The sequence below is a fragment of the Eptatretus burgeri genome, unplaced genomic scaffold (genome assembly GCF_056783735.1).
Source record: "Eptatretus burgeri isolate ZD-2024b unplaced genomic scaffold, Ebu_testis_v1 Ebu_testis_scaffold_247, whole genome shotgun sequence".
NCBI lineage: Eukaryota > Metazoa > Chordata > Myxini > Myxiniformes > Myxinidae > Eptatretus > Eptatretus burgeri.
In genome coordinates, this window is record NW_028222197.1 from 43,861 (window position 1) to 57,554 (window position 13,694).

The following is a 13,694-nucleotide window of genomic DNA, read 5'->3' on the forward strand; positions in this document are numbered from 1 at the left end:
GTATTTAAAATTATTAAATAATACACCCGAGCGGGTTTGACAGTCAGCTCGGATACAAAACTTGATGCAACCGAGTGTTAATCAACCTGATCGACGATGAAAAGTGAAAAGATAATTTAAATTGAACTTAAAATAACCGCGCGAAGCCGTGCTGAAGTCAACGGACCTCGTGTGGCCCAATAAACAGGGCCAGACGACAGAGTTAACGAGAAACTAGCCGGTCAAATTAAATCTTAATAATCCCTATGTAACCCATTATGCATTCTACCGTCTGATGCTTCCTGATAGGCCATTCGACCTATTGGTCATTTTGCACTTGATGACCCTGTAACCTTGACCCGAGGCGAAAATGCGAAAAAGGGCTCAGAGGATCTATAGAGAGCAATTTGTATTATCATCGTGTCAAGTTAGAACTCAATCGTCCGAGACGTCTCGGAGGAGATAGAAAAATAAAAATTGTTTTATGGACGGACGGATCTGAGGACATCGAACGGTTATATTGTTGTGGGCCGGGGTTCGACAGCGATAAACGACCACGAGGTGGAGCAGTGGAGTCGTCTCCCACCGAACACCTGGAATTTAGATCGTGACTCTTGGACAACTCCGAAAGGTCACGGGTCACTTGGAGGACCGTGGTCGCCAATATTTTGACGGCGTGAGGTCGGGTCCATTTGGAGGGGGTACTCCACAGTGCGGCACCTGCAAGACGTGCAGCTCAGCCCACGGTCACACGCGTGGGGCTCGTGCCCGCGGAGGAACTCGAGTCGAGTAGTCAGAGTCCCAGGGCGAGAATCAGGGTCACGGACAAGACCCAGCAAAACTCCAACGAACGCCCAACGCAGAGCTGTAACGAATCCTCCCAGCGAATGCCCACAAAACCATCCAGAGCTCACTTTCCCCACTCAGAACCCTCTTCAGGTGGGAGGGATTTCTTTCCTCGCCACTCGCCTCCTGATTGGACGGTTGCATCACGCGATCCGCTGGCCGTCCCTCATTGGACAGGCGCATGGTAGGCGGGGCAACTCCCACCTTTCTGGGGCAGAGTCGGAGCTGAGACGATTGTAACTCCGCCTACCTCCTCACCTAAGGCCACGTGTGTAATGGCGACGGTGGAGCGAGGCGACGTCCGCTGTTGTTGTTGTTGTTGAGGTTGATATCTAAATTCTAACTATAAAATAACTCGTAGCGCACACACGAAATTCCCATAAGACAGAAGGAGGGATTCTAACTATAAACACATGCTTACCGAAATAACTAAGCTTAGGGACTGTTGTCTGTCTGTGTGCACAAGGTTTCCAAATTCGTAACAATATTAAGTCAGCGATCTGACCTTAAAACTGCCCGTGGTGGAGGTGCTGCCCGGAAGATATCCAGTTGTTCATAAAAGGTTTGTAATACTTCCCGACCATTCCTGTTGTGCAAAACACATTCATTTAGCAGATTCCTTCCACTCACTCACCCATCATGTTTTCGAAAAAGAGAACTTCATGTGGTTGCCTCTCCCACTGCAGTATACTCCTTGTATCCTGCGGTGCTTTTCTCCAACAATCGAGCTGAATCGTTCCTCCAAGGATCGCAGAACCACCTTTCACCGTCAATAAATCATACTCTGAAAGGTGGTGGGGGCAGAGAGGATGGCGGTTGAGAGAGGGGCATCACCCTACAATGAGTACAGAAATGATCTTTTGTACAACTGATCATGATCAGCATGGAATGAGATGTTTCCAAAGCATCAGCTTTCACAAATCATCGTGATAATTACTCCACAGCATAACGAAGCACAAATATATCTGCTACATCAGCCAATCAAAGACACTTTACACGATTCACAATTTCACATCACTGGCCGGTTCGCCGAGCCCTCGCGGGATTTTAAATGGGGTATGCAAGGAGGGGCGAAAATGAAAAACGGCGTCCAGAGCGGTCAGGCTTTACACCAAAGAGGTCAAGGATTGACCGTATCCTTCCTTTTCGGGTCCTCACCGAACGCAGAAGAGACTTTCGGCAGGGGCTGCTTGCAGCTTATGTTGATCTCTGTGAAGCGCTTGATTCAGTGAATCGGGATGTCCTCTGGAGGATTCTTGGTCTTCGTGGGATGCCACCAAAACTGATCGATCTGATGACTGAACTCTAATCTGGTACAGAGAGTGCTGTGAGATGTGGTGGTTCCATCTCTGACTTATTAACCTCTGCCATCTTCGAAGATGGATGGAGGTTACTGTTTTCTGTGTTTGTTTGTTTTCTGTTTGTTTTCTGTTTGTTTGTTTGTTTCTGTTTGTTTGTTTGTTTGTCTGTTTGTTTGTTTGTTTGTGAACAGTATTACGGAAAAACTCCTCGACGGATTTCGACGAAACTTGGTGGGGGGGGGGGTTAGGTATGGTCCAAGGGACATGTCATTAAATTTTGGACTTGTTCCATCCCACCCCCCCAAAAAAAATTGTTACCCCCCCCCAAAAAATAGAGATTTTTTTTTTGCATTTCTACATGTTTTAAGTGATTTCCAACCCCCCCCCAAAAAAATTGTTACCCCCCCCCAAAAAAGAATTTTTTTTCATTTCTACATGTTTTAAGTGATTTCCAACCCCCCCCCCCCCCCAAAAAAAAAAAAAAATTGTTCGAGAAAAAAAATTTTTGCAACTTTTTTTCAACAAAATTTTGATTTTTTTTTTTGCATTTCTTCATGTTCTAAGTGATTTCCAACCCCCCCCCCAAAAAAAATTGTTACCCCCGCCCCAAAAAAAGATTTTTTTTTTGCATTTCTACATGTTTTAAGTGATTTCCAACCCCCCCCCAAAATAATTGTTCGAGAAAAAAAAAATTTTTGCAACTTTTTTTCAACAAAATTTCGATTTCTTTTTTTTGCATTTCTACATGTTTTAAGTGATTTCCAACCCCCCCCCCCACCCCAAAAAATAATTTGGAGAAAAGAACTATAACTGTCAGCACTGTTGACATATTTAATGAATAAGATATGGTTCACTTGAGTGACCCAGCAGTATTGGCGGCGGAGGTTTTGCACTCTCCCGAGTGTTCCCCCTCTAGTTTCCACTTGTTATTGGTGTGTACTGGCTCGCACACTTTTCAGCACTTGTATGGACTGGATTCTAGGGAGAATGTCGGAGAGATCAAGCTGCGGTGCATCATTTGGGAATGTCAAGATCTCTGACTTTGATTTCTCAGATGATGCGGTCATCTTTGCGGAGACTTTAGAAATCCATTTGAGAGCCTTCGAGGTGCTGAATGAGGAGTTGGAGCCGCTGGGATTACGGGTTTCCTGGGTCAAAACTAAGATCCAGGCTTTCAATGGTATCTTGGATGCTGCTGTCCTGTCTGTGCCTGATTGTGGTGAGGATGTTGAGGTCGTGGAGAGATTCACTTACCTTCGCAGTGATATTCATGTCTCTGCTGGCTGTGAGCCAGAGGTCAATAGATGTCTGGGTCGGGCCTGAGGAGTCATGGATTCACTGGATCATGGGGTGTAGCACTGCCGGTACCTGTGCAGGAGGATAAAGTCCGAGTCTTCAGGTCCTTGGTGCTTCTCATCTTGCTCAAGGGATGTGACACTTGGACTCTGACCAAGGATCTGAGACGGAGACTTAATTATTTTGGTACCAGGTCTCTTCGGAGAATCTTTGGCTGTCGCTGGTCGGACTTTGTGTCCAACGAGCGGTTGCTGAGAGAGACTCAGATGAGAATTTGTTATCTGCATCGTCCGTGAGCGTCAGCTGCGGCTGTATGGACATGTGGCTCGTTTTCCTGACGCTGATCCTGCTCACCAGATTCTCTCAGTGAGGGAGTCTCGTGAGTGGAGGAGGCCAATGGGCCGACCACGCACCTCGTAGTTGCAGCAGGTTGATCGGCATCTCAAGGAAATGGGGATGGGCTAGGCATCTGCCTGGGGGATGGCCAGACGGAGGCCCCTGGAGTACCGGTGGAAAGTGGATGCAGCGACGCGCTGCTCTGGCGTATGCTCCCACACCTGACCTGACCTGAATGGATTCCACATGAATGAAGATTGGCAAAGTGTGCAATTAACCCGTCAAAGGGATTGTGTAACACTGTTACCACTACCAAGGTACATTTGATTGAATTTGAGTCGTGGAACAACAAGGAACGAGACGTGAAGCGACGCTCGATATGTTGTTCCTGGAATCGGACTCCGCCGACACAGAAAGTAAGGATCCCTTGAACAGGTGAACAACCGACTAGGTTAGTGAAACTACTTCCCACGAGACTCGTCAAATCTTCACCAAAATCGAATCATTTCGCTCCGGAAAACGGAATATCACTTGAACATGACCTTCACAACAACAACAACAACAACAATAACAATAGCCACAACAACCACCGCTTCAGGGAAAGCTTTTCTAGGCCTGAGGCCTATCACATACTGTGGCCTTCTCAAGGCCCGTGACCGTTATCGGCCGCAACCTCTCGATATATATATATAAATATTTAATAATCCTTGTTTTACACTGAAGGGAAAACTGAAATCGAAGACATTGGGGGGTGGAGGCCCCAGGACACGTGTCCCCGTTTCCCTCGGGTGAACGAGGCCCTGACAACGACGTGCCACGAGCACATGGAATGAAGGAACTCACCACGAGCACACACGAACAGCAGCATCAGGTGGAGTGTGAGGGAAAACAATACCCTCTCGTTCAATGACAGTAAAAATCCGAGCCCCATTGTTTGGCAACACGTCCTTGTTCCGGAAGGAGAGAACGACGGGAGCCGAGAACCGGTGAAGAGAACAACGGTGAAGAAACCATTAAAAACCCCAAACCAACACACAACAAGGAGAAGGAAAACAAATCCACAAACAACACGAGACGGGACAACACCAGGTCGTGGTGGAAGATGAAACTGTGACTCTCCTCATCCCGGGACGCTTTGGTTTCGCTCGCTGTTCCTGATTGGTCAAGGGACGCAACGTGTGTCGTGTGGGCGGAGTTACTCTGGCAAGCTGCAGATCGAAACGAGCTGTGATTGGTCAAGATAGTGGAGGCGTGGCGATAACCTCTGACGGATGGTGACGAGGAAAGGCGACGCGTTGTGATTGGTTGAAACGTCGAGTCGCGGAAGGAAGGCCTCTCCTCCGATTCACGTGTAACACCAAGATGTCTGTTTAATCACCCTCATCACTTTACTACGTCATCAATAATAATATTATTTTTATTCCCGTTTCACGTTCTCCAGGACAATAACAACAAACCATTGTTAAACCACACTCGGTTTTACTTGCTGCTTCCTTACTCGATGCTCAGCATGTTAAAGGATCGAGCCCGGACAAACAGCACGAGGTTGGCAACCATTGTACAGGCTTTTCTCGGGTCTCGCGTCCTCCTGTGTTGAAGTTCCTTGTGCGGGATCTCACGTTATTATCCTGATTATTAAACCAGTTATAATATTTATCACTGAGTCGAAAGACTCGACCCGTCTCTCATTGGGGTCTCTCATGTGAACTCGGACTATCAGGGACGAGTGACGACCCCGGGAACCCGTTTCGAGAATAACGAGGAGGACGTTTGGCCCGTCAAGGCTCGTGTGTTCATCGGCGTTGGAAGGACTCGGGTGGGAATGGAACCGCCGACCTGCGGTCGTGTGAACGGACATGTTTAACAGGTGAGTTCAACAAACTCGTCACAACGGGGTCACGTGGTCTCATTACGATAAAACCTTCATGCTTTGTTCCGGAGTGTGTGAGTGTGTGTGTGTGCGTGACTGTATATGTGTGTTTGTGTGTGTTTGTGTTCATGTGTGTGTAACTGTGTTTGTATGTGGGTGTGACTGTGTATGTGTGTTCATGTGTGTGTAACTGTGTTTGTATGTGGGTGTGACTGTGTATGTGTGTTCATGTGTGTGACTGTGTGTGTGTGTGTGTGTGTGTTCATGTGTTTGTGACTGTGTGCATGTGTGTGACTGGGTTGTGTGACTGTGTGCGTGTGTGTGTGTGTGTGTTTGTCAGTGTGTGTGTGTGTGTGACTGGGTTGTGTGACTGTGTGCGTGTGTGTTTGTGTGTGTTTGTCAGTGTGTGTGTGTGTGTGTGTGTGTGTGCGTGTGTGTGTGTGTGACTGTGTGTGTGTGTGTACGTGCGTGTGTGTGCGTGTGTGTAACTGTGTGTATGTGTGTGTGTATGTGCGTGTGTGTGACTGTGTGTATGTATGTGACTGTGTGTGTATGTGTGTGTGACTGTTTGTATGTGTGTGTGACTGGGTGTGTGTGTGTGCATGTGTGTGTGATTGGGTGTGTGTGTGTGTGATTGTAGGTGTGTGTGCGTGTATGTGTATGTGTGCGTGACTGTGTGTGTGTATGTGTGTGTGACTGTGTTTGTATGTGTGTGTGTGTGTGTGATTGTAGGTGTGTGTGACTGGGTTGTGTGTGTGTATGTGTGTGATTGTAGGTGTGTGTGTGTGCATGTGTGTGTGACTGGGTGTGTGTGTGTGCGTGTATGTGTATGTGTGCATGACTGTGTGTGTGTATGTGTGTGTGACTGTGTTTGTATGTGTGTGTGTGATTGTAGGTGTGTGTGACTGGGTTGTGTGTACGTGTGTGTATGTGTGTGTATGTGTGTATGTGTTGACTCGGTTGTGTGTGCGTGTGTGTTTGTGTGTGTGTGTGTATATGATTGTGTGTAAGTGTGTGTGAGTTTGTATGTGTCTGTGACTGGGTGTGTGACTGGGTGTGTGTGTGCATGTGTGTGTATCATTGTAGGCGTGTGTATGTGTGTGTGCGTGTGTGTATGTGTGTGTGCATGTGTGTGTATGTGTGTGTATGTGTTTGTATGTGTGTGTGACTGGGTGTGTTTGACTGGGTGTGTGTGACTGGGTGTGTGTGACTGTGTGTGTGTGTGTGTGTGTGTGTGTGATTGTAGGTGTGTGTGCGTGTGTGTGTGTGTGTATGTGTGTGTGCGTGTGTGTTCGTATGTGTGTGTGTGACTGGGTGTGTGTGACTGTGTTTGTGTGTTCGTATGTGTGTGTGTGTGTCTGTGTGTGTGTTCGTATGTGTGTGTGTGTGTGTATGCGTACGCACTAATATCCCATCTGTGGGTGGGCATGGGCTTCAGGTAGTGGTAAAACGATTTGTCCTTCAACGTTTTTTTTCTGCCTCTGCTGACGAAGTCACCGGACGCATTATTTTCTGGGCTTATACGTCTGTTTTAATTTTCTGTTTTCTCTGCAACCGCTTATCCGATTGACAAAATTTTCACCATTGGTGCGACTACTATGATGTGGAATGTTTCAGTTATAATTATGACGTCATAGGTCACGCAATGTGGCAGACATGTTGTGAAAACTCTGGACCTCTGTATCTCTGAAACCGCTTCGTGGAAAAAATTGAAACTTGGCTCACAACAAGGACTCTCCATGGGAAATGTGTGATTTTTTGATGATGTCATAGTTATGACGTCATAATTGCATATGTGAAACGCTTTATTCGAGCAGTCGGGAAATTTTTGAGGGTCATCTTGGGCTAAATTGTATGGGGGAAAAAAATGATGACATCATCGGTTGAACGGTTCAGAAACCATGTTGTTTTAACATAAAAGCCTTCAAAAATCTTCTCCGAAACGGATGAACGGATCGAGGCGAAATTTTACAGGTATGATCGCCTATCCACGAGGAACAAAAAGGACCTCCACATATGACGTCATAGGTCACATGGTTTGACAATTATGATTAAAAAGAAAGAATAAACCTTTAAAAACCAAGATGTCCACAAATAATTAATAGGTCACATGGTGTGGCAGTGATATTGGATTCAACAAAAATCTTTAAAATAATATTTCTCTTAAACTGCTTCATCAATCGATGTCAAATGTCACAATTATGATCCGGTAGTCATGAGAAATATATGTTTTAATTTTCAACCTGATCGGACACATGGTCTCACAGCCAGAATTATTTAATATTTTGAATCTGGATTCAGGGATTAAAATAAAACCTCGTACATGTATTGTAATGATGTAATAATGTGGGTGGAGGCATATCTGGCGACGTTGTGATGGCGAAGAGTGCCCTTATAGTCTTATCTAATGCATTGATCATTACATCAGTTTTAACTGACAATGTTTTGTCCCGCAGGAAGAGGAATCCTTGTTGGTGCTTCAGCAGTTACTGTTGGCCCTGCTTGTCCAGTTTGTAGTATTGCTCACCCTTCGGTGCAGGTGATGAAGAGATCGAGCAGTGATCAGAGACCCAACAGCTCAAACGACGAGCGGATGAGAGATGACCGATTCAGGATGTCAAGGTTGTTTCGAGCTGCTTCTGATGGGGTGCAAGGAGGCGTCACTCCAAGTATCGCTGTTTTTACAATGAACTCGCTGGTATCAATGCGCATCCGTAACTTACTGACATCACCTCCAGAACGGAGTGGGGGGAGGATGGATAATTGTTTAAATCAAATGAGAGAATACCTAATGTCAACTCAATCTCAACGGAGACAGAGCAGTGATGTTCCTCCACATTTCTTTCAAACATCAATTTCATCTCAACAATCTCAACTGAGACGGAACAGTGATGTTCCTCCATTTTCACTTCAATCATCAACTCCATCTCAACCGAGAAGGAACAGTGATGTGAATCCATTTTCACTGCAACCATCAACTCCATCTCAACACTCCCAACGGAAACAGAATAGACATGTTCCTCGATGTTTCCTTCAAATATAAACTTCATATCAACCAAGACAGAACTGTGACATTAATCCATTTTTACTTCATCCATCAACTCCATCTCAACAGAGACAGAGCAGTGATGTTCCTCTATGTTTCTTTCAAAGATCAACTCCATCTCAAAAATCTCAACCGAGACGGAACAGTGATGTTAATCCATTTTCACTGCAACCATCAACTCCATCTCAACCAAAACAGAGCAGTGATGTTCCTCCATGTTTCCTTCAACCATCAACTCCATCTCAACAATCTTAACAGAGACAGAACAGTGATGTTAATCCATTTTTACTGCAACCATCAACTCCATCTCAACACTCCCAATGGAGACAGAATAGTCATGTTCCTCGATGTTTCCTTCAAATATAAACTCCATATCAACCAAGACAGAACAGTGACATTAATCCATTTCTATTTCAACCATCAACTCCATCTCAACCAAGATAGAGCACTGACGTTCCTCCATGTTTCCTTCAAACATCAACTCCATCTCAACAATCTCAACCGAGACAGAACAGTGATGTTAATCAATTTTTACTGCAACCATCAACTCCATCTCAACACTCCCAACGGAGACAGAATAGTCATGTTCCTCCATGTTTCGTTCAAATATAAACTCCATATCAACCAAGACACAACAGTGATGTTCCTCCGTGTTTCCTTCAAACATCAACTCCATCTCAACAATCTCAACCGAGACAGAACAGTGATGCTAATCCATTTTTATTTCAACCATCAACTCCATCTCAACCAAGACAGAGCAGTGATGTTCCTCCATGTTTCCTTCAAACATCAACTCCATCTCAACAATCTCAACCGAGACGGAACATTGGCGTTAATCCATTTTTACTGCAACCATCAACTCCATCTCAACACTCCACGTCGGAGACAGAATAGTCATGTTCCTCTATGTTTCCTTCAAATATAAACTCCATATCAACCAAGACAGAACAGTGACATGAATCCATTTTTATTTCAACCATCAACTCCATCTCAACCAAGACAGAGCAGTGATGTTCCTCCATGTTTCCTTCAAACATCAACTCTATCTCAACAATCTCAACCAAGATAGAACAGTGACATTAATCCATTTTTATTTCAACCATCAACTCCATCTCAACACTCCCAATGGAGACAGAATCGTCAGGTTCCTCGATGTTTCCTTCAAACATCAACTCCATCTCAACAATCTCAACCAAGACAGAGCAGTGATGTTCCTCCATGTTTCCTTCAAACATCAACTCTATCTCAACAATTTCTACCGAGTCAGAGCAGTGATGTTAATCAATTTTTACTGCAACCATCAACTCCATCTCAACACTCCCAACCGAGATGAACAGTGATGTTCCTCCGTGTTTCCTTCAAACGTCAACTCCATCTAAACAAACTCCCAGCCTGAGAGGCAGAACCCTTTATTCCTCCTCTTCACCCGTCTCACAACCATCACCTGCATCTTCTCGTCGCTCGAGAGGATCATTCTCCCCAAGTCTGTGAAGCACAAGCGCTCATCGAGAACGTCGACGCCCTTCAGAAAATCCAATTTCACCTCCTCAAGGCAAATGGGGTCCACCACGTCGATAAGATCCTCAGTTGGTGGTTTTATCATTGGAATGTGCAGTGTACGTTGTAATGATATAGTTTTCCTTCCTGTGCTGAGATCCTCAATCTTTCATTCCCAACATGTTTCATTCTCTTCAAGTGGGAATTCCTTTTCAGTTTTTGTCTTTCACTCGCAGGATCTGCTCCTGGTTTCCCCCTTTGGTTCGTTGATTTGCCATTCGTTTGTCCTGTATTGTTACAAAGTTCGTTTTTGGAATACAAACAATAAAAGGTTTTTCCGATCTTGAATCCTTTGCTTGGATACATACTCACATGTAAGACCCATCGTTTCATTGATGGGTAATACCAATCTTTGCGTAATTGTTGACGATTACTTTCACAACACAATCTGAAACACAAACAATCCGTTAAAACGAAACTTTCACGTTTTGTATTTATTTTAAACCGTGGACACGAGATTTGGCGGGAACCAATCAGACACCGCGATCACGTGGTTCGCTGTTACCGGAATAGCTCGCGCTCTTCACTCGGATACCACAGCGTACCGTCCTTCACCCGACACGTCGTGCGGTCCACCATGACCCGAGATCTCGGAGTGAACAGCCCGGGATCCACTAGCGGCTCCGATGGAGGATACGTGGTCGGTCCGGGAGGTTCACCCGAGGACAAGGGGTCCAGACCCGGTACGTGACGTTCACTCCGTACCGAGAACATGTGTTCCCCGTGCTGATCCGTGCTGTGTACTAACACAGGAACTCATTGATTTAGTGAATGTCACGATGTCTGTCTGGAGTTGAATATTGTGAATGGAAATCCCATCCATGACATGTTACCCTCCCTCTTGTACATGCATGACGTCATTTTATACCTCATCACTTCATTCATCGTTCGAGTCCTCTTTAATCTTGTTTACAACAAATCAGATGAAGGTTTACTCGATGAGGAGCCTCTGCACCAGCACACCACAATGATCCACGGTGGGGATGGTGTTAGATGGCTCATGATGACCTGTGCTCGGTTTCCGCTCGACCGAGCGCTTTGAATTCAGACCAAAAAGTTCCATTTTCGATTCATCAGACCACAGAATATTTTGACCTCATGGTCTCCCAAGTGTTTCACGCGCCTTTTTGCGAATTCCAGACGTGCTGTCATGTGACCTTTTTCTCAGGAGTGGCTTCCATCTGGCTATTCTCCCATGAAGCTTAGATCTGTGAAGTGCTGCAGAGACTTTTGTCCTTCCGGCAGGTTCTCCCATCTCAGACAAGGAACTCTGTAGTTCTTGAACAAGGAACTCTAACTCCCTGACCAAGGTTCTTCCTGCCCAGTTGACCAATGTCCTTACTCCTCCACCCATCCTCACTCCTCCACCCCATCTCGATCCCCCTACCTTCTTGCTCCCCATCCCTCCTCGCTCCTCCTCCACCCCCCTCCCTCATCTCTCCCTACCCCACCCTTTATATCCCCATCAGTAAAGCCACGGGTTGCATTTGCTCAGAAAAAAATTAATGAACTGGTCCAATCTGGTTTCAACAAATTAAAGTTCACAAGGAAGTGTTAAAAAAAATGCCAATTAATACAACCACCTGTACTACTCGAAAAAGTGGTTTCATGGGACAGTGGGTGAGGAGCAAAAATTAAATAAAAACTTAACACGGTAACAGTTTGTGGGAAAGAGTAACTGCTCACTGAGTTAACACGCCCTTGCGGGTTACCATGGACATGATGACCATGTTCTATCAGAGAAAGCATGTCTGCATCGAATGTAGTTATATATTTCATATCTTTACAAAACAAACTACAAGGGCACTCGGTGGAGCGCATACCTCCGCCACGCAATACCTGATCCACGACAACATATCGGGCCAAATACTCCCTGAAATATCATCAGGAAACTCGAAGCGTTCACTTAACACGTAGCTTTGATTCCACCAGCAAGTTTCAACGCGTCGTTCAAAGATTGTCGCGAACAGGTAAAGGTACTGGAGATTCGTGACTGCTCTCTTTAATACAACGGGTAACTGCAGACACAAATAAACGAATAAATCATGACGTGCTTGCAAAGTCACAAAGGTAACGGAACGTAAACAGATCAAAGGTTGAACAGTACAAATCGTGATGGAATGAAATAGTTCGATGATGTGTTTTATAACCATTATTGTGTAAGACAATCATCCATTCCCACCTTGGTAAAAGGAGTCTTCGAGTCTGTGCTTCGGTAGATCGGCCATGAATCAGGTGAGAAGGTTACCTCTTCGCTTGCGGCACACGATGCAGCATCGGTTGATGACCCTTTTGACGAGGTCATGGGTTTCGATTGATAATAATCCAATAGCCTCCACCCCGTACAGCTGCAAAGGTCGTGTGTCGACCTGGGTGTTGTGCTTCCCGATGGAAGTGTCCGACGATCAGTTTGGAGACGTGACTGTCCGTTGGGAAGGAGTGTCGGGTGACGGACTCCAAGATGAATGTCAGCTCGTCGAAGTCTTCCTCCACTTCGGATAATAATGTTGTCTTCATTCGAGGAATGGACTCAGCTTGAAGAGCGGGCTCCTCTTCATGGTGTTGTCCGTGGTCTTGTCTCTATTATGGTCTGCTTCGAGGCTGGATATTTCTTTGTTGAAAGACTTCTTTTCTACGACTTGGGAGAACTTAGCTCTCGTCCATTTTCCCCGGAGGTCCGGCCATCTGGTTTGTCGGTGACATTTGTAGAGAGGACATGAGTTTGTTTGGGTATTTCTGGATCTTATTCAATGAGTGGAAACTGTTGACTCGGAGATATTTCTACAATCTGCTTCGGATGGGGGTCCGGCTGCCAAAGGAACTCTGGTCCTGTGAAGCAAAAGGTTCTTCCGAGCTGGTTGGCTGGTACTGAGCGAGAAACGGTCAACGAACACAAATGCCCCTCTTAGTCCCACCTTGTGGGTTGGCTACAGCATGCGGTACACGTTTTTCACAAACCCGCTGCTCAGGCCTGACATTCGATAAACTGATCGGATGGGAATGAAAAACACGTGTTGAGCCTTGCGAGTTCTGAAGGGTGGTGGTCGAGGGATGGGAAAGTGATGGGGGCCGTCATTGGTCACCCGTGCTTTTCACTAACCCCGAGTTTGGCCCTCGTGGACCGTCAAATGGGAGATTGCAGAAGCAAATCCTGATTAAAGCACAAAAAGGACTTCCCACGTGGACAAAATGGAATGTTTTGGGAATGAAAGATCGAAAATGGGCAAATTACCTTGAAGCTCTTGGTGGGGGTTTCAGGGTCCATGGTGGTGTACCTGGAGAGGGTAATGCGAGCCTTTGGTGCTTGGGAGACATGTCCCATGCCCTGATGGGGATGTGGCCCAGTATTAGGGACAACTGGTTTCGGAGTCAGCGGTGGTGGACCAATAGAGGGTGATGTTAACCTTTGCATGCTTGGTGAATGTGGTGATGTTAACCTTTGCGTACTTGGTGAATGTGGAGA

At 45.8% G+C, this 13,694-nt stretch overlaps 2 protein-coding genes across 7 annotated transcripts in view; both read right to left on the bottom strand.

The window, feature by feature from the left end:
* The window catches only part of LOC147007367 (cell adhesion molecule 3-like), a 46,710-nt gene extending 41,801 nt beyond the window's left edge, over window positions 1-4,909 (bottom strand). The window contains exon 1 of the mRNA XM_085867260.1: window positions 4,845-4,909. The gene's annotated coding sequence lies outside the window, so the exon portion shown is untranslated. The remainder of the gene's footprint in view (window positions 1-4,844) is intronic.
* The window catches only part of LOC147007368 (netrin-1-like), a 42,245-nt gene extending 28,582 nt beyond the window's left edge, over window positions 1-13,663 (bottom strand). For 4 of the 6 annotated variants that reach the window (XM_085867255.1, XM_085867253.1, XM_085867257.1 and 1 more), the window contains exons 1-2: window positions 4,602-4,838; window positions 1,460-1,609 (exon numbers count right to left, since the gene is read on the bottom strand). In XM_085867255.1, the coding sequence (XP_085723381.1) occupies window positions 1,460-1,609; window positions 4,602-4,689 (238 nt within the window). In that variant the 5' untranslated portion in view covers window positions 4,690-4,838. Of the gene's footprint in view, window positions 1-1,459; window positions 1,610-4,601; window positions 4,839-12,054; window positions 12,250-12,413 lie in introns of those variants that run through there. The other 2 variants (XM_085867256.1, XM_085867254.1) reach the window with 2 other exon arrangements.
* Between the last annotated feature and the right edge of the window lie 31 nt (window positions 13,664-13,694).